Here is a 23092-nt window from a genome sequence, read left to right as displayed (position 1 = left end):
TGACATTACCCTTGGACCTTTCACTCCTTTGTCACCAGCTGGTCCCAATTCAGTTGGTAGTGGTTCAACAACCTGTGATAGGCCAGGAGGCCCGGGATCTCCCTAGAAAATTTAAAAAATACCATAGTATTCATATTTTATTCTAATAAGAATAATTCAATACATACAAGATCAGCAAGCATATGGACAATAGTAACATGGATCATTATTACATAGGATAAATGTTGGTGGTAGGTAGACCGAAGAAAGCATGAAAAAAGTTGGACAAGGATTTTAGAGATAAATATATGGTGATAAAATTCGGCTCAAGATAGTTTAGGGTGGAATAATATCAAGTAGACCTGAATGACTAAAAAGTAAGGAAAATTATTTTTAAGAATTGGATTTTTCAAACCAAGGCTAAGAAGATAGGATGACATCCCCAGATCAACAGAACACCTTGCCTGTGATTGCTAGTGAACTATAAATAAAGTAAGCGATGTGTTAATAAAACAACCATAAAATTGAAGCCAGAACACAAACTTGATCACTTTAGAGTGAATACCAGACAACAAACTAGTCATCAGTTATCCATTTTAAATTTAATCTGCAACACAAAGTGACATACATAAATGTCCCATAATGTTCAATGTATGAATCAAGTTTGAATGAAATTCATGGATACACACTAAGATCTGACTCTGTAATGCTAAAAATGTTTGATTTTGATGACTTTTTAGTAGCAATAGAAGGTTAAACATGGTCAGTTCAGACATGTCAAAGGATGTAGGTATACATGTACAGATATATAGACATGAAGTCTTGGTTTTTGGACTTCATCTAAATGACTAAGAATGATAAAACGATCAAATATCAGTAATTATTTACAAAATTAGTTGTTTCTCAGTTATTATTAAAACTCTATCTGCTAACATATTAGGAGTGAGTTTTACTGAACCAGTGATGATGAGCTATCAAAATAAAAACAAAAAATTATATAACAAATTTAAAAAGTTTTTTTTTTTTCATTATGTTACTTTACTCAGTATAATGTTTGTGTAACTTTAATGCTTTAAAAAATAAAACAGGTATGAACCCAAGTTGATCTTATCAGTATTCATTTGTATCCAATAATACAAGTGTAGATTTCATGTTTTCAATCTGAGGCAGACATTTGGGAAAGACATTATTACACTTCTTACAAATTTATTACAAGCTACTAATTCTGTTTAAGTCACCAAAAACTGAGCAAAGATCAGTAAATTGACAACAATTAATCTGCACTACAAAGAGTTAGAAATAATAACAGCGATGGTGACAATGACAACAATAACATCAACAGAAAGTAACCCCTATGGCCTTGCCATGTCACCTCCATTTGAACTCAAATTAGGTTAAAGTATTGACATTTTCTGTAATTTTCACTGAATTCAAAATGTGACATTGCTTCTTGTTTTTCATTAAAACAGTTGTCAATATTTTATTTGGAAAAGAGCAGACTATAAATGGAACTATTTTGTGGATGGTGCCTGAACTTGACATTGGCTCTCAAAGGGTTAACAAGTTTTAACAGTTATGCTGGAATCCAACTTCATATACTTGAGAGATTAATACTTAATTTTACATCTTTAAAGTAAGTGATAACCTACCAGTAATTAGAATATTTTATGTTAAATGCATGACAGAACATGGTTAGAATGGTGCTTTCACACATAGTATATTTTCAAGAATATTATTTAAAATAATATACTCATGAATTTCAATGGTTAATGATGCAATGTTTATTAATATTGTCCATCATGTTTACTTCTTGTATTGCATAGAATAGTGAGCGCACCATGCATGCTATAAGTCACACATCATGGATTTATAGACAACTGAATTATTACTTACACGTTCTCCTGGCTGTCCTATAAATCCAATACCCATGTTACCTCTCTCACCTTTAATACCTTGACGACCAGGTGAACCCTAAGAGAAATAAATTAACTTATTTAAATGCACATGTTTATGATACACAACAAAATACAGCAGGATGTTTAATTCCCATTAACTTACCAAATGAACTAAACCTCAAATGGATAAAGCATGTATACTAACCAATAATAAAAAAAGTCAAATAAAAATCACTTAATAAATAATAACATCAACAAGTCAATGTCATGGCTCGTTCAGAGATGAGTAGGCCATTTTGAAACAGAACATGAAACAAAAAGCTTGAATAAGGAAAGAAAACTACAAGTTTCTATTTCTGTATTTTTCAATATGATCAGTCAATGTATGAAAATATAAATCTAGAACAGCATTTGCAATCACATATTTAGAATCTGTATTAAGATAAAGGTCCGAAACGGAAGAAATGCTTGATTTTGTTGAATTTTAACATTAAAATGGCCGACATTCAGCCATTTATTTATAAAGTTTGAAATTGATTTGTCAAGGTATTATGTAAAATGTTCATACCAAGTCCGAACAATATTCATTCATATATGACTCAAATCCACCTCTGGAATGGCAGAAATATTTGATTTTGATGAATTTTAAACATGGCCACCATTCAGCCATCTTAAATCAGATTGTGAAACAGATGGACATGCATATATATCCCAATATGTATGTATGAAATTTGAATGTGATCAGCCCAGGCATGTCCGAGATGCATGGATGAACTGACGCAAAGAGGTCAATCCATAAGTCCTATTTTCAGACTGCCCCAGAATGGGGACTAATAAACATTCTATCCATACCTTGTAGCAATCAAAGCTATTTATAGACACTTTTAAATAGTGAATAACACAATAAAACTGTTCATAACTTACCCTCATTCCTTTGCTTCCACTTTCTCCTTTCATACCAGCTGTACCAGAAGGAGCAGTAGCACCCTAAAATAGACAATATGTCCACTTTATATAATTCACTGAAAATTATACATTTTGAATGGTGCATCAAGGTAGCAAAAACAAATTATGTTCAGAAAGTAAATAACTAAATAACTACATTTACAAAAACAAAATATTTATTATTGTTCAACAACATAACTCAACAGGGTGGATTATAGCCTACTTACTGGCTGACCATCTACTCCAGGAACTCCTTTTTCACCAGGCTCCCCTTTCATTATACCATTATTCATATCAGGAACTGGTCCAGGTTCACCTTTTAGACCTTTCAGACCGAGAGGACCCTAAATACACAGGTAGTAAGAGCTTAATTTCTTGTTTAAGTTGAACTTAAGTAAATAAATAATAAGAATAACAGCATTTTAATATAATTTAATATATTTATAAACATGAGATGCTGAACAAATACGATGCTCAAACATTTTTAAAAATTGACAGTAAGTGTACAAACCCTAGGTCCTGGCAGCCCAATACCACCATCACCATAACCAGGCAAACCTGGCTCACCCTATCAACAACAACAAAATTTTAAATATCAAATATTTTGTAGGCATTAATGCATATGTATTTATGTGTCCATTGGAAAACTGAAAACAATCAGACTGGCGCCCTCACTGGGAGAATTTATGAAAAAAAATTTACTCTTGTTTTTTTTCTATTAAAAAAATAAAATAATTCTTTCATAACTGTTTAAAAACAAGCTCATAGTTATTGTTTATATTATAATCTGAATATATTCACTCAGGAGAATAAGAAGGCATTTAATATCTTAAGTCATTGTAGAGATCATCTCAGAAAAAGGCAGCATATCTATCGAACAAGCAGCCTCTCGGCTGAGATAGCTCCGCTGTTATCAATGCACATTTCAATTAAAGAACAGAAGATATCATTAGAAAATGAACAATATGCATAGTATCAATGCACTGGGACTTGCTGTTTTCAACAAGAATTCAAAAATATAATTTTTCACCATAAATGATTGTGGTTTTTAACAAGAATATCACTTTTTACCAAAAATGACAAAAATATTCACCAAAATTAGATAATTAAAGATATCATTACAAAATGAACAAATCTGAGAGAGGTCCACATGTAGTACCTACATGTATATATGTAATAATATCAAAGCAATTGGACTTGTCGAAAATATCACTTTTTACCAAAAATGACAAAAATATTCACTCAAATCAGAGAATTGAAGGTATCATTACAAAATGAACAAATCTGAGAGAGGTCCACATGTAGTACCCTATATATGTAATATCAAAGCAATTGGACTTGCGGTTTTTAACAAGAAATTGAAAATATCACTTTTTACCAAAAATGACAAAAGTATACACCAAAATTAGAGAATTAAAGATATCATTACAAAATGAACAAATCTGAGAGAGGTCCACATGTAGTACCTATATATGTATTATCAAAGCAATTGGACACCAAAATTAGAAAATTGAAGATATGATCATGAAATGAACAAATCTGAGAGAGGTCTACCCAAAGTACAAATACACCAAGTATCAAAGCATTCAGGCTTGTAGTTTTCAAGAAGAAGTCGAAAAACATTGACACGGACAACGACGGACAATCACTCATATGATAAGCTCCGCTCGACAAAGTCGACAGCGGAACTAAAAAATGTGCATTAAATTTATGTACTGACCCTGGTACCATTGCAACCGTCAAGACCTCGCCTACCAGGAGAACCAGCAATACCCTGTACACCTGGAATACCATTAATACCTGGGAAACCAGGCACACCAATCATACCCTGCAAATATATACAAAAATGAATTGTGTCAGTTATAGTTTCATCTATAATATCAAAACCAAACAACCCCACCCCACTCCATGAATGAGGGTGGAAAATGAATTGTGTCAGTTATACTTTTCATCTATAATATCAAAACCAAATAACCCCACCCCACTCCATGAATGAGGGTGGCAAATTTTCAGTTCAGTAACTTTTGTGAAATTTAGCTCTCACAAACAATCTGATATTGTTACATTACAACAAATCCTTGGCCCCAAAAGTGCTACCGGTAGTAGTGATATGAAATTTATTTAGTATTAGCTCTCACCAAATCTCCCTGTGGACCTCGTAATCCTGTTTCTCCATGTTGACCTTTGAATCCTTTTTCACCAGTTAATCCTATTTTTCCTGGAAAACCAATCAATCCTTTGGATCCCTGTGGTCCTAATCTACCTGGAAGACCCTGGAATAGAATGAATGAATACATGAGACAATACCAACATTTTATAAATTAATATTTTTCTAGTATGTTGAATGAAAATGTCTTAAACATACAGAGCATCAGAACATTTTAATTAATACAACAAAAAAGAATCAAATTAAAGAACACAAACCTTTGATCTAACTATGGAGCCCTTCTTTCTATGGTCTATCATATGACATCTTAATGATTAAAATTGCAAATATGAATTAGATTTTACTTACCAACCAGAACAGGATAAAGGTCTTACTATGTACTGAATATGCAATAGTTTCTATATCACACATTAGCATACTCTATGAAGAATATGCTGCATGTTGTACCCGCCTCCCAAACAAACAAAAATACCCTCCATTTGTAGTGCTGCATTTACGTAGATGTCAAAAATTAGTCAATTGTCAAAATAAGTCATATTTCATTATCTATGATACATTAAATGCAATTTTGTTGCATGTGCACTTCTCTAAGAGCTGCACTTAAGAGAATACAGCAAATACAGATAATACCAGATTCCTTTGAATGAAATAACATGCCAATTTGACGATAATTTTAACCCCAAAAGACAAGAGTAAGTGATTTGGTGAATTCAAAATGGTGGGTTACAGATACTAACATTGTATTTGAAGTATGTGAAAACAAACAGAGTAAAACTTCCAGCAGGCAAATGAAAGTTAAAACAAAAGATATTTTAACATCCTTAGCAAGACATTTGATCTTTGTTTGGGATGTAAAATTCCTAGGAAATTATTTTTAAAACTTAATGACTAAGATAAACACGATTTTGATATCATAGTGGATGATTAATATCATCAATCCCTTGGAGACCTTTGAAAACAACCATGTTACATTGATGTTTGAAGGACTGTTATTATTGGTGACCTACATATGAAACTTGCATGTCAAGGCTGAGATGGGTATGACAGCAGGTTTTCATTAGTACTGTAAAATCTGTATTACAAGTCTCAGTTTCTATCAAAATGGTACAATGCAACAGAGAGAATGTTGCTTCTATTAGAGCATCTACACATACAAGAAATTGTGAATGTTTGGTTTTACAATTATTCAAAAAGAATGGGTGTGACTTCTATTAGGGATGTGGCTTCTAATGCAGATTTTTTGGTATTACTATAAAACATAATGACAGCAAATGTATGTACTTTAGTTTGCCTAAGCCTTACCTCATGTATATCAAAAATGTGTTGCCCTTTGTTTTTTATACAATTGTAATAAAATCTGAAAGTTTGTTGTTGTCAAATATGCCATCTAAATCCGTTTTCTATGTTGACCTTTTCCCATGTTGCAATGCGCGAGTCGAAACATTCCAAAGTCATTCAAAGTATCGATATTTTTCATGTCTGGCGACAGTTTCTTGGAGCCATGGCAATTGTCAAGATAAAACGTCTGTTTTAATGTCTGGCAAACTGTTTCTTAGGACCCCCATGTTGATCATCAACATACAATGGCTGTTTCTGATTTTAACTCCGTAGATTGATTGAAGAGGGACGTTTTGCCCTTTTAAAATAATCTTTTCCAAGCATAGCACCAGTTATGAGGAATAAGATAAGATACAACACACCATGGTTTGTGATTACACACACCATGGACTATAGTCAAGCAGTTCAACAAAAATTTGCACAAATAATAGGGCTAGTAACAGGGCTAGTCTTTGATAATATTTACTTTATAAGGAACTTGAATATGGTGTAGAGTCAGCCTTATAATTTAACAGTTCATCCCATAAGACCATGCACACTGTGCACTTCAAAAGGAAACCATAGAATGAATGCACTCAAAGTATTGGAGATATGAAAAAGAGAATATTCAAAAATTAACATGGCACATTCCCTGTTAGTTATAAAATTTAAAATATATAGTTTTGTTTATAGTAATATAGTTGGAACATAAACATGTCAAAGATATAGATCCAGATGGTTGATTATGATGATTTTTAACATTAAAAAGGTTGACGTTCTGTCATCTTGTATTTAATCAAACAAGTACTTGTTCATATTGAGAGATACGGCTCTAGAACCTCATTCATTAAAACAAAATGGCCGCCAGTCAGCCATTTCAAATCCGATGTGAAAACAAAATGACGAGCAGGGACCAATAATGTCTAATGTATATATACTAAGTTTGAACAAAATACAAATGACCAAAACCCAGTTCCGGAATGCCAAAAATGCTTGATTTTGATGATTTTTCACCACAAAATGGCCAATAATTGGCCATCTTGAATCAGATTGTTAATGTTGATGAGCAAATGTATAATATTATGCATATGATGCATGTGTTAAGTTTGAATGCAATTGGTTCAGGCATGTCTAAGATGTAGGTTTGGACGCACAGACACATGGACACGTGCAAAGAGGTAATTCCGTAAATCTTCATTTTCGGACTGCGTCCAAACGGGGACTTATTAAAAATGTAAAACAAGGCTATTAAACAAGCCAGCAAATATAGCTCTGCCATTTGAAATGCACAACATAAAAGCAAACTGATTCATAGAATTGAAGTTTATAATACATGTACTAACAGAAAATTCTAAAAACATTACCAAAATGAATATATTTGGATTGTACATCTGTCGTTTGATGTCTAAGATATCAGATATAAAATTCAGCTTATTGATCAATGTAAATTAGATAGATTTCAATCCTTAACTAACCATGTATTAGGGCTGCACTAGATATTAGCTAATTTATATTGGAATTATTATTTAGACAAACTCAATTTGAATTGACACCAGAGTAACTTGATCCATCAATATATCTCATCTGAATTGAAGAAAGTCACTAATGAGATACTGCTCTCTTAGAATTGAAAACCATGAGAATGCAAGCAATACCCAGATACTGATCTGACCTTGGCATCTTATGAACCTGGTACATGATTCATACTTCACATTCATTAATTACAACATGGTTCAATGCTAAGCTATCAAAGTTTATACAGTTCATTACTCCATCCAGAAGCAAACTGTTTTGAAAATTCATGAATACCCACCTATATACTGACAATTCAAAATTTGTCTAATACTGTTCTATTGCCAACCAACTTGAAGCCATAACAGAATAATACAAATTATTAGTATGTTTTTAATTAATATAAAACAAAAACTTTTTAATTTGAATAATATAGAGGGCGTCAAACTTCATGTCAATGTATAATTTGCATATTATACATGTTCAGCGAGGTTGGTTATATGCTTATAAATTTGAAGTAGTTATTTATTTTTTTCATTTTCACATGAACATCTATCTCACTAACTTGCCAATATCATTCATATAAATCAGGCTCCCTAGCAAACAATTGCTTTGTGTGACGAAATGACAAATGTGTAAACAAAGTCATTCAAACAGACAATGTGACAAAATGAAAAATGTGTAAACAATGTCATTCGAACAGACAATGTGACAAAATGAAAAATGTGTAAACAATGTCATTCGAACAGACAATGTGACAAAATGAAAAATGTCTAAACAATGTCATTCAAATAGGCAATGCAGCTCCAAACACTGAAGATGGGACAAACCATTACAACAACCAACTGTAGAATACTTTATTTTCGCTTGGAATTTATTTTTGCTATTTTCGTTGAAGGGATGATTCCGTGTAAATAAAATCCAGTGAATATACTTTTTTTCCTATATTTCACATTAAACTCATCAAAAATCAGTAAAAATAATTAATTCCAGCGAAAATAAAGTATTTCACAGTATTAGTGGCTATTTTCACTCACAGCTAAACAATGATTAAGTTTTTCATATTGGCTGTCCATAATTTTTCTTGTTTAACATTCTGTCTACACCTCTTGTTTCCTCGGGCCAACCTTTATTAGTATACAAGATTAGTTAATGCATCATTAAATACAACAGATGGAGCTTCAAAGCCTAGTTCATCTGTTTGTAACTTTGTAGGCAAAGAATGTTGATGAACTAGTGACCAACATAAAATAAGCAGTGCTATGCCATTAAAAGCACATGGAATGTTGCTAATTATGCTAAATATATGCTACCACGACTTTGTAGTCTAAGCTTTGAAATGACTCTGACCATTTATAAAAACTTCAAACAGTGGATTACTTAATTTAAACTAAAACAAATAGACCTTTTCGAGGTTGCCTCAAACATTCCATTCTATATACTGTGTGAGGGGCGTTGCAAATATTTCATTTGTGCGATTTGAACTGTGTGGAGAAAGTATCAAAAATCAATATGGCAATAACAACTTACTTGGGATATCATCGTTTAAATTTTTGATCATTTGCCACATTTTACACAAAGCTGCTTGAAGTAAATGTGTACAGTGCCAGGCATACTATCACTTTTTGTGAACAAGCAGTCTATCGACTGATATAGCTCCGCTGTTAGCAATGCACATTTCAATTAAAGAACTGAAGATATCATCAGAAAATGAACAATATGTATAGTATCAAAGCAATCAGACTTGCTGTTTTCAACAATAATTCGAAAATATCACTTTTCATTCACCAAAAATGACTAAAATATTCATCAAAATTAGATAATTGAAGATATCGTCACGAAATGAACAAATCTGAGAGAGGTCTACATGTAGTACCTATATATGTAATATCAAAGCAATAGAATGTAATAACCTCTTTCTTCTATACTGAAATGCCTCATTTTTACTTTGAATCAAAACTTGAAACAAATGAATCAGTAAGTGTAATATGATGTAAAATGTGGTCGTAAAATTTGATGGCAATCAGTAAAGGTATGGTTTCAGAACAGCATTCGATACTACAAAATTTCTATCATTTGTCCATTTTTAATTTTTGAAGTTTGAACATGATTGGTAAAACCAGAGATATAGCTTTTGACCCAAATTACCGGTAAAACAAAAATAGCCACCAGAATCCGCTATAAAAAACAAAATAAGATGCATCAGGATTGCATTATGTTTAATGTACATCAATGTACCAATCATAAATGAAATCCATGTGGAATGGAGGAATGCTTGATTTTGGGCCTATTGAATCAGATCATAAAACAAATAGATGTATGATGTTTGAATGTGATCAGTCAAGGCATGTCCAAGATGCATACACATACAGGTCAAACCATAATAAATTAATATATATTGGGACATTGTACTGCCATAAAACACTTTCACAAACCTCTTGTAAACATTCTCTGCAAAGCCTGGGTTTGGCAGTGTCACTGGGGTTTCACATAGGCAGTTATACTCCTGTTTCCTTTAATTTGTTGCAATTATATATACACATACATCAAAAAGCACATATTTATGGGAGTGAATTAAATCAAACAATTTGATATCTCACAAAGGAATGTTGGAATGCATCTTGGAAGAAAAAGCTGTTCGATAGACAAGGAATATAATAAAATGTAATTTATCATAACATCTTGGCAGCTAATAGTGGGTGATGGTGAAGGGTTTCTAAAAGGTTAGAATGTAAGAATTCCAAAACATCAGCATATTGACTGTATTAAATAAACACATACTTTCTCAAATAACAAGATACACTTCACTAATTATTAATTTTTGTTGAGTGAAAAGAGGGTTGTCTGAACAGTGCACACTAATGTCTATTAATTTTTTTAAAAACCATTCACCAAAGAATAATATTATACTAATAATCATACAATAATATATACAGTATTCATAATGTGAACCTGAAAATAAGAACACATGCTGACCCTATGGAGGATGATTACCTCTAGTAAAAAAGTCTTGCTTTTAAATGTTGTTCATAGTACTGTTCAAGACCCACTGATGGGAAACTGCCTATGTTCATTTGTCTAACCAGTATACCTTGATCATTTGAAACAGGGTATTCAAGTTTACTGAAAGATCTAACAATCACATGACTTTGTATTTACATTCACATCGACCATCGGAGGTTACATGTAGAAATATATTTGAAAGTATGTTTACAGGTGTTGATACTAGGACTGATGAAAAATAATTTGCTATACTTGATCATATGAACCCAGGTACTACTATAGTAATGCAAAACATGGTCAATCCCAAACGACTTTGCAGTTAGAATCTCTCTAGCTGGTTTTGAATGATACACTAATATGGATATAAATAATGATTGATTTCTTTTAACACTGCAAGATTCAACAGTTGTCATTTCTACACAGAAGTAAAGGGAAGTGTGACCTCACCTGGTATCTCAGTGTCAATTCTACACAGAAGTAAAGGGAAGTGTGACCTCACCTGGTATCTCAGTGTCAATTCTACACAGAAGTAAAGGGAAGTGTGACCTCACCTGGTATCTCAGTGTCAATTCTACACAGAAGTAAAGGGGAGTGTGACCTCACCTGGTATCTCAGTGTCATTTCTACACAGAAGTAAAGGGAAGTGTGACCTCACCTGGTATCTCAGTGTCAATTCTACACAGAAGTAAAGGGAAGTGTGACCTCACCTGGTATCTCAGTGTCAATTCTACACAGAAGTAAAGGGAAGTGTAACCTCACCTGGTATCTCAGTGTCAATTCTACACAGAAGTAAAGGGAAGTGTGACCTCACCTGGTATCTCAGTGTCAATTCTACACAGAAGTAAAGGGAAGTGTGACCTCACCTGGTATCTCAGTGTCAATTCTACACAGAAGTAAAGGGAAGTGTGACCTCACCTGGTATCTCAGTGTCAATTCTACACAGAAGTAAAGGGAAGTGTGACCTCACCTGGTATCTCAGTGTCAATTCTACACAGAAGTAAAGGGAAGTGTGACCTCACCTGGTATCTCAGTGTCAATTCTACACAGAAGTAAAGGGGAGTGTGACCTCACCTGGTATCTCAGTGTCATTTCTACACAGAAGTAAAGGGAAGTGTGACCTCACCTGGTATCTCAGTGTCAATTCTACACAGAAGTAAAGGGAAGTGTGACCTCACCTGGTATCTCAGTGTCAATTCTACACAGAAGTAAAGGGAAGTGTAACCTCACCTGGTATCTCAGTGTCAATTCTACACAGAAGTAAAGGGAAGTGTGACCTCACCTGGTATCTCAGTGTCAATTCTACACAGAAGTAAAGGGAAGTGTGACCTCACCTGGTATCTCAGTGTCAATTCTACACAGAAGTAAAGGGAAGTGTGACCTCACCTGGTATCTCAGTGTCAATTCTACACAGAAGTAAAGGGAAGTGTGACCTCACCTGGTATCTCAGTGTCAATTCTACACAGAAGTAAAGGGAAGTGTGACCTCACCTGGTATCTCAGTGTCAATTCTACACAGAAGTAAAGGGAAGTGTGACCTCACCTGGTATCTCAGTATCAATTCTACATCCTAAAAAGTTTATAACTTTGACATTAATTTCCTGTTTTGTTCCGTTAGTCAGCATGCAAGCAGGTTGTACATGTTATGAGCATGGTTGTAAGAATTTATAATAGTGGTGTAATTTTCATGTTCAAAGATTCATGAGAAAGCTGTGACTTCACAAGGACAAATAAAGAAAAGCATTGCAATTATTTTTGTAATTTATCGAGAATGTGGACATGAAGACACAGATGTTAGATTGTGTTTTATGAACATCTGGATTTTTGCCTTGACTTCTTAATAAAAGCAACTGACATCACTAAATCAGTGGGAGTCATGCCTGACACTTTTTTTTAAAAAAAATGGCATTTCCGAACACGAGTAGAATCTTTACAATTTATTAGGATCATTTTAATTGACTGAATGATTCCAGTCTTGTTTTTTTTCTCTGTTTTACATTAGCTGGAATGCATAGAGACATCTGATTTGTAAGGGGTTTGAGCAAATTGAAATATTGGAACAGTTTAGGTATGCAAGACATTTCTTAACGTTTTATCACCAGAGCCATTATTTTGCGGTATTACCGTACTACATCAAATGTGGCTTTAGATATGTTCACAATGTCTTTGACAGTTTCATTATCTCTGTCTACTTTTGTCACCCTCAACAGAACAGTCAGAATTCCAAATGATCATATTCAAATTTCAACTGATCACTCGTAGATAAGAAGAAACAAGATCATATTAACCTCTGGTTTACACTTAATATAATTGCCACAGAAACACAAGCTTCTAATGACATGCACATCTGAACAATTATATTATGCAAATTATACTCAGAGGCTGTGTCAACCAATCAGAAAGAACTAACAAGTGAGTAAGACTTAGGAAGAAATTGTTTTTTCTAGTATTCTTGAATATATGAGTGGACTGGTTTTTACTGCCTTGAATAAATTCACTTGTCCTACAATGATTAGTTTTAACAAACGTTTGCATTTTATAAGTTATATGTTGGTCAGAATTATGTAACTCTGAAATATGAATTTCACACCCTCACAAAGTATACAATTTATAGGCAATTACATTGTTTGTACAAAGTAATCTTTATCATTATTATATATTCATGTACAGTAAATGGCAAAATATTTCACATCATGGTTTAATAGTGAATTCCAAAGAAATGTTTCAAGCAGCATGTATAGCATAATTAATACTTAGATGGTATTTGAGACCAAAGCAGGTCATCACTGAAATATCTGATCTGACCTGCATGTGTTTCAATTTAAAGTATGATCCTACAAGCATTATAGGGTCAGTTTCCAGTATGTTACCCGACTTGCAGTAGCATCATGGCATGATGGCAACAATCCAAACATACACCTGTTTCAATTTCACTCATCATTAAGGCAATATATCTTACCATATCAAGTATAAATAACTTTCCAAGGCACATAAGTCAAAATTTAATGAACCTGTATTCATTTAATAATAATTAGGAATGTAAAATATCAACGCATGACAAAAATGCAAACTATCTGCACATGCTGTTTTTTCTGGAATCTCAGTGGCAATTAATAAGAGTTTAATAGCACTGTAATTCCGATTATTGAATTAACTTCTCTTAAAATTTAATATACCACTCTTTGCCTTATGCCCACTGTTCTAAATATAATGCTAACTTTTTAAAGGAAACAGTTTGCATCTAGATTTGTTCACAATCACAAGGAAAGAACCTGTTTCTTATTCTAAACTGTCCACATTTACTAGTTTTTTTCTTTTTAAAACAGTGCCCATCGATTAGGATTAGACAGTTTCTTGGTTGAAAACAGTCATTTATTAGTAAGCAGACTATTTTCAGATCAAGGTTGTTCTCACATGCAAGTATTTTATTTTTTGGGGCAGCAACACCCCGGATTGCAACCAATAATAACCATGGTCACTCTACTGAATGAACAAAGCAGGTTATTTGTTATAGAAAGTGACAAATGCCCCACTGGATACAGATGTATCAGGTGTGATATTAACATGGAATCAAACATTGAAAACAAAATAAGTTGGGGACTTCTGAAGTCTGTTTGTTGAAGACAGAATTTTATATGTGCATCGATATTCACCTGAAATTGATGTACCGTAAAATCTCTAATAGAAGTCGCACCAATTCTTTTTCAATAATTGAGAACCAAAAATTCATCATTCTCATATGTGTAGATGCTCTAATAGAAGCCGCATCCCCTCTGTTGCATTGTATAATTGAAGCCGTGGCTTGTAATACAGATTTTACAGTACTGTATAGGTCAACTGAATTCTTTTGAACTTGACAAACAACCATGAGTTTATCGATGTTTACTTCAAATTGGCGTCTGTTTATGGTGAAGTCATTTAATGGTTGACAATTAATGAAATATTGTCTGCATTTGTGCAGCTTGTTCTAATTTATCAGCATAGCTTATTACATGAAGTCTCAAAAGTATTGGGGCAGCCAATTTGCAAACTCGCTAGCTAGATTCGAAAGCCAACCGTTTAGTCAAAATCAGAGCAGTTAGCCAATTCGCTACCGAGTTTCTAAATTGGCTGCCCCAATACTTCTGAGACTTGCAGTAACATGTACCTTTATAATATAGAGGCCTCAGGCTCTCAATATCTGGCATATACTACCGGTACTGTGCAAGTTCTATGTTTCACAGACCCTACAACCAAAATTACTCCTATTAGAAGTACATCTCCAATGGAAGTGCAATATAAACCAAAAATTACATGATATACACAATTCTGTTTAATGTCGAGTCTTCAAAATATGACCTTTTTTGTTTTTTCTGTAATTTACAAATTACAATTGCAATTAAAGAAGCTTTCTCCTGGCCCATCAACTTTACGGTGTAATTTTAACATGTTACAATGTTGCAAATGGCCAAAATGTTTATCTATTTGGAATAGTTTCTCAGGAGAAAAAATTAAACTCTAACATCTCTAAAACTATAAAATTTGCAGTATAATTTTGTTTTTACACCTCTCATATGTTGAAGGGGATGAATCTCCACTTTTGGAGCATCGTTTATGTCTACTGCACACCTCATATTTTTACCAGACCTCAGCTCCATAAGTAACCATTATTTCCTGTTGAGTGCTCATAGGGGTATGATATGACCACTTATTGTATTTTGTCATTTTAAATCTGGCTTAGAGCCAATGGAAAAGACAATCATGTTTGTAGTAGCTAGTCCAATTCCAGGAGTTCATGTACCGGGTACTTCTAATATTTGTAGTTGACTTTTTTTTTTATGCCCAGCTTATTTGAGAATCCACATTCATGTTTCTGAGTACCTTGAATGCTATTAGCATACACATTAACATTTCATGGTAATTCATTGGCTCATCTCAGTGTAGGTGGTATGCATTTGCTACTCTCTGTCATAAATTGGTTACCTCTATACATTGTATAACTATACCACAATAATCAATTGGGACACATGTTATATGTGCATATGCAGTATAAATCAAGTGGGTATTGTGGTAGATCTCCTGAAATCCATTCAAGAAGAGCACCATTTCAATGTACGAGTCAGACATAGATAAACATTGGAGTTATGACACCACCAACAATCATCCATAGCAAATTCCGACCTCATTCATTTTGCCTCATATGAGGTTGAAAGGAGTTGAGGATGAAAGTTTTGTCATGTTTGTTGAATCTCAAATTGACCAATTAAAATTGTTTCCTTAGCCCTTTCAAAACAGATTTTTCAGTGCAATGACATACATAATTATTTTTAAAAAAATTTTTAGACTAGCAAAAAAACAACATCAAACTTACATGCGATTAAGAGAAACCATTTTATTTTTGGCCTCACGATGTGTATAAATTACACATACAAACAGAGGATTGTAGATTAACTAACACAGACACACCACCTGAAAGTTTTTGACGTCAGGAGACAAATTTTTTCATAGTTACTTACCTGTGATAAAAGCAGCTGAGATGACAATTACCACTTACTCAACTTGCTGATATTTGATTACCTTTCTCACTTACCTTAGATCCTTTCTGTCTAACACATACACATCCATCTAGAGTCATTGCAATACATTTGATTATCTTTCTCACTTATCCTAGATCCTTTCTGTCCAACACATACACACCCATCAAGAGTCATTGCAATACATTTGATTATCTTTCTCACTTATCCTAGATCCTTTCTGTCCAACACGTACACATCCATCTAGAGTCATTGCAATACATTTGATTATCTTTTTCACTTACCCTAGATCCTTTCTGTCCAACACATACACACCCATCAAGAGTCATTGCAATACATTTGATTATCTTTCTGACTTACCCTAGATCCTTTCTGTCCAACACATACACATCCATCAAGAGTCATTGCAATACATTTGATTATCTTTCTGACTTACCCTAGATCCTTTCTGTCCAACACATACACACCCATCAAGAGTCATTGCAATACATTTGATTATCTTTTTCACTTACCCTAGATCCTTTCTGTCCAACACATACACAACCATCAAGAGTCATTGCAATACATTTGATTATCTTTTTCACTTACCCTAGATCCTTTCTGTCCAACACATACACACCCATCAAGAGTCATTGCAATACATTTGATTATCTTTCTGACTTACCCTAGATCCTTTCTGTCCAACACATACACATCCATCAAGAGTCATTGCAATACATTTGATTATCTTTCTGACTTACCCTAGATCCTTTCTGTCCAACACATACACACCCATCAAGAGTCATTGCAATACATTTGATTATCTTTTTCACTTACCCTAGATCCTTTCTGTCCAACACATACACATCCATCAAGAGTCATTGCAATACATTTGATTATCTTTCTCACTTACCCTAGATCCTTTCTGTCCAACACATACACATCCATCAAGAGTCATTGCAATACATTTGATTATCTTTCTGACTTACCCTAGATCCTTTCTGTCCAACACATACACATCCATCAAGAGTCATTGCAATACATTTGATTATCTTTCTCACTTATCCTAAATCCTTTCTGTCCAACACATACACATCCATCAAGAGTCATTGCAATACATTTGATTATCTTTCTCACTTACCCTAGATCATTTCTGTCCAACACATACACATCCATCAAGAGTCATTGCAATACATTTGATTATCTTTCTCACTTACCCTAGATCCTTTCTGTCCAACACATACACATCCATCAAGAGTCATTGCAATACATTTGATTATCTTTTTCACTTACCCTAGATCCTTTCTGTCCAACACATACACATCCATCAAGAGTCATTGCAATACATTTGATTATCATTCTAACTTACCCTAGATCCTTTCTGTCCAACACATACACATCCATCAAGAGTCATTGCAATACATTTGATTATCTTTCTCACTTACCCTAGATCCTTTCTGTCCAACACATACACATCCATCAAGAGTCATTGCAATACATTTGATTATCTTTCTCACTTACCCTAGATCCTTTCTGGCCAACACGTACACATCCATCAAGAGTCATTGCAATACATTTGATTATCTTTCTCACTTACCCTAGATCCTTTCTGTCCAACACATATACATCCATCAAGAGTCATTGCAATACATTTGATTATCTTTCTCACTTACCCTAGATCCTTTCTGTCCAACACATACACATCCATCAGGATTCATTGCAATACATTTGATTATCTTTCTGACTTACCCTAGATCCTTTCTGTCCAACACATACACATCCATCAAGAGTCATTGCAATACATTTGATTATCTTTTTCACTTACCCTAGATCCTTTCTGTCCAACACATACACATCCATCAAGAGTCATTGCAATACATTTGATTATCTTTTTCACTTACCCTAGATCCTTTCTGTCTAACACATACACATCCATCAAGAGTCATTGCAATACATTTGATTACCCTTTTCACTTACCCTAGATCCTTTCTGTCTAACACATACACATCCATCAAGAGTCATTGCAATACATTTGATTATCTTTCTCACTTACCCTAGATCATTTCTGTCCAACACATACACATCCATCAAGAGTCATTGCAATACATTTGATTATCTTTCTCACTTACCCTAGATCCTTTCTGTCCAACACATACATATCCATCAAGAGTCATTGCAATACATTTGATTATCTTTCTCACTTTAATATATACCCTAGATCCTTTCTGTCCAACACATACACATCCATCAAGAGTCATTGCAATACATTTGATTATCTTTCTCACTTACCCTAGATCATTTCTGTCCAACACATACACATCCATCAAGAGTCATTGCAATACATTTGATTACCTTTTTCACTTACCCTAGATCCTTTCTGTCTAACACATACACATCCATCAAGAGTCATTGCAATACATTTGATTATCTTTCTCACTTACCCTAGATCCTTTCTGTCTAACACATACACATCCATCAAGAGTCATTGCAATACATTTGATTATCTTTCTCACTTACCCTAGATCCTTTCTGTCCAACACATACACATCCATCAAGAGTCATTGCAATACATTTAATTATCTTTTTCACTTACCCTAGATCCTTTCTGTCCAACACATACACATCCATCAAGAGTCATTGCAATACATTTGATTACCTTTCTCACTTACCCTAGATCCTTTCTGTCTAACACATACACATCCATTAAGAGTCATTGCAATACATTTGATTATCTTTCTCACTTATCCTAGATCCTTTCTGTCCAACACATACACATCCATCAAGAGTCATTGCAATACATTTGATTATCTTTCTCACTTACCCTAGATCCTTTCTGTCCAACACATACACATCCATCAAGAGTCATTGCAATACATTTGATTATCTTTCTCACTTACCCTAGATCCTTTCTGTCCAACACATACACATCCATCAAGAGTCATTGCAATACATTTGATTATCTTTCTCACTTACCCTAGATCCTTTCTGTCCAACACATACACATCCATCAAGAGTCATTGCAATACATTTGATTATCTTTCTAACTTACCCTAGATCCTTTCTGTCCAACACATACACATCCATCTAGAGTCATTGCAATACATTTGATTATCTTTCTCACTTACCCTAGATCCTTTCTGTCCAACACATACACATCCATCAAGAGTCATTGCAATACATTTGATTATCTTTTTCACTTACCCTAGATCCTTTCTGTCTAACACATACACATCCATCAAGAGTCATTGCAATACATTTGATTACCCTTTTCACTTACCCTAGATCCTTTCTGTCTAACACATACACATCCATCAAGAGTCATTGCAATACATTTGATTATCTTTCTCACTTACCCTAGATCCTTTCTGTCCAACACATACACATTCATCAAGAGTCATTGCAATACATTTGATTACCTTTCTCACTTACCCTAGATCCTTTCTGTCCAACACATACACATCCATCAAGAGTCATTGCAATACATTTGATTATCTTTCTCACTTACCCTAGATCCTTTCTGTCCAACACATACACATTCATCAAGAGTCATTGCAATACATTTGATTACCTTTCTCACTTACCCTAGATCCTTTCTGTCTAACACATACACATTCATCAAGAGTCATTGCAATACATTTGATTACCTTTTTCACTTACCCTAGATCCTTTCTGTCTAACACATACACATTCATCAAGAGTCATTGCAATACATTTGATTACCTTTCTCACTTATCCTAGATCCTTTCTGTCCAACACATACACACCCATCAAGAGTCATTGCAATACATTTGATTATCTTTCTCACTTATCCTAGATCCTTTCTGTCCAACACGTACACATCCATCTAGAGTCATTGCAATACATTTGATTATCTTTTTCACTTACCCTAGATCCTTTCTGTCCAACACATACACACCCATCAAGAGTCATTGCAATACATTTGATTATCTTTCTGACTTACCCTAGATCCTTTCTGTCCAACACATACACATCCATCAAGAGTCATTGCAATACATTTGATTATCTTTCTGACTTACCCTAGATCCTTTCTGTCCAACACATACACACCCATCAAGAGTCATTGCAATACATTTGATTATCTTTTTCACTTACCCTAGATCCTTTCTGTCCAACACATACACAACCATCAAGAGTCATTGCAATACATTTGATTATCTTTTTCACTTACCCTAGATCCTTTCTGTCCAACACATACACACCCATCAAGAGTCATTGCAATACATTTGATTATCTTTCTGACTTACCCTAGATCCTTTCTGTCCAACACATACACATCCATCAAGAGTCATTGCAATACATTTGATTATCTTTCTGACTTACCCTAGATCCTTTCTGTCCAACACATACACACCCATCAAGAGTCATTGCAATACATTTGATTATCTTTTTCACTTACCCTAGATCCTTTCTGTCCAACACATACACATCCATCAAGAGTCATTGCAATACATTTGATTATCTTTCTCACTTACCCTAGATCCTTTCTGTCCAACACATACACATCCATCAAGAGTCATTGCAATACATTTGATTATCTTTCTGACTTACCCTAGATCCTTTCTGTCCAACACATACACATCCATCAAGAGTCATTGCAATACATTTGATTATCTTTCTCACTTATCCTAAATCCTTTCTGTCCAACACATACACATCCATCAAGAGTCATTGCAATACATTTGATTATCTTTCTCACTTACCCTAGATCATTTCTGTCCAACACATACACATCCATCAAGAGTCATTGCAATACATTTGATTATCTTTCTCACTTACCCTAGATCCTTTCTGTCCAACACATACACATCCATCAAGAGTCATTGCAATACATTTGATTATCTTTTTCACTTACCCTAGATCCTTTCTGTCCAACACATACACATCCATCAAGAGTCATTGCAATACATTTGATTATCTTTCTAACTTACCCTAGATCCTTTCTGTCCAACACATACACATCCATCAAGAGTCATTGCAATACATTTGATTATCTTTCTCACTTACCCTAGATCCTTTCTGTCCAACACATACACATCCATCAAGAGTCATTGCAATACATTTGATTATCTTTCTCACTTACCCTAGATCCTTTCTGGCCAACACGTACACATCCATCAAGAGTCATTGCAATACATTTGATTATCTTTCTCACTTACCCTAGATCCTTTCTGTCCAACACATATACATCCATCAAGAGTCATTGCAATACATTTGATTATCTTTCTCACTTACCCTAGATCCTTTCTGTCCAACACATACACATCCATCAGGATTCATTGCAATACATTTGATTATCTTTCTGACTTACCCTAGATCCTTTCTGTCCAACACATACACATCCATCAAGAGTCATTGCAATACATTTGATTATCTTTTTCACTTACCCTAGATCCTTTCTGTCCAACACATACACATCCATCAAGAGTCATTGCAATACATTTGATTATCTTTTTCACTTACCCTAGATCCTTTCTGTCTAACACATACACATCCATCAAGAGTCATTGCAATACATTTGATTACCCTTTTCACTTACCCTAGATCCTTTCTGTCTAACACATACACATCCATCAAGAGTCATTGCAATACATTTGATTATCTTTCTCACTTACCCTAGATCATTTCTGTCCAACACATACACATCCATCAAGAGTCATTGCAATACATTTGATTATCTTTCTCACTTACCCTAGATCCTTTCTGTCCAACACATACATATCCATCAAGAGTCATTGCAATACATTTGATTATCTTTCTCACTTTAATATATACCCTAGATCCTTTCTGTCCAACACATACACATCCATCAAGAGTCATTGCAATACATTTGATTATCTTTCTCACTTACCCTAGATCATTTCTGTCCAACACATACACATCCATCAAGAGTCATTGCAATACATTTGATTACCTTTTTCACTTACCCTAGATCCTTTCTGTCTAACACATACACATCCATCAAGAGTCATTGCAATACATTTAATTATCTTTTTCACTTACCCTAGATCCTTTCTGTCCAACACATACACATCCATCAAGAGTCATTGCAATACATTTGATTACCTTTCTCACTTACCCTAGATCCTTTCTGTCTAACACATACACATCCATTAAGAGTCATTGCAATACATTTGATTATCTTTCTCACTTATCCTAGATCCTTTCTGTCCAACACATACACATCCATCAAGAGTCATTGCAATACATTTGATTATCTTTCTCACTTACCCTAGATCCTTTCTGTCCAACACATACACATCCATCAAGAGTCATTGCAATACATTTGATTATCTTTCTCACTTACCCTAGATCCTTTCTGTCCAACACATACACATCCATCAAGAGTCATTGCAATACATTTGATTATCTTTCTCACTTACCCTAGATCCTTTCTGTCCAACACATACACATCCATCAAGAGTCATTGCAATACATTTGATTATCTTTCTAACTTACCCTAGATCCTTTCTGTCCAACACATACACATCCATCTAGAGTCATTGCAATACATTTGATTATCTTTCTCACTTACCCTAGATCCTTTCTGTCCAACACATACACATCCATCAAGAGTCATTGCAATACATTTGATTATCTTTTTCACTTACCCTAGATCCTTTCTGTCTAACACATACACATCCATCAAGAGTCATTGCAATACATTTGATTACCCTTTTCACTTACCCTAGATCCTTTCTGTCTAACACATACACATCCATCAAGAGTCATTGCAATACATTTGATTATCTTTCTCACTTACCCTAG

The 23092-nt window shown here is 34.2% G+C and overlaps 1 protein-coding gene across 2 annotated transcripts in view; it reads right to left on the bottom strand.

The window, feature by feature from the left end:
• Nucleotides 1-23092, bottom strand: part of LOC100366888 (uncharacterized) — an 89348-nt gene that overhangs the window by 42196 nt on the left and 24060 nt on the right. The window contains exons 1-8 of one of the 2 annotated variants that reach the window (XM_085500914.1): nucleotides 16612-17641; nucleotides 4958-5092; nucleotides 4540-4647; nucleotides 3331-3387; nucleotides 3047-3163; nucleotides 2799-2861; nucleotides 1873-1950; nucleotides 10-102 (exon numbers count right to left, since the gene is read on the bottom strand). In XM_085500914.1, the coding sequence (XP_085357040.1) occupies nucleotides 10-102; nucleotides 1873-1950; nucleotides 2799-2861; nucleotides 3047-3163; nucleotides 3331-3387; nucleotides 4540-4647; nucleotides 4958-5092; nucleotides 16612-16656 (696 nt within the window). In that variant the 5' untranslated portion in view covers nucleotides 16657-17641. Of the gene's footprint in view, nucleotides 1-9; nucleotides 103-1872; nucleotides 1951-2798; nucleotides 2862-3046; nucleotides 3164-3330; nucleotides 3388-4539; nucleotides 4648-4957; nucleotides 5093-16611; nucleotides 17642-23092 lie in introns of those variants that run through there. The other variant, XM_085500913.1, reaches the window with a different exon arrangement.

The sequence above is a fragment of the Saccoglossus kowalevskii genome, chromosome 1 (genome assembly GCF_978046115.1).
Source record: "Saccoglossus kowalevskii chromosome 1, keSacKowa6.1, whole genome shotgun sequence".
NCBI classification, from domain to species: Eukaryota; Metazoa; Hemichordata; class Enteropneusta; family Harrimaniidae; genus Saccoglossus; species Saccoglossus kowalevskii.
The sequence above is the reverse complement of the archived record's forward strand: the minus strand, read 5'-3'. Positions and strand labels throughout refer to the sequence as shown.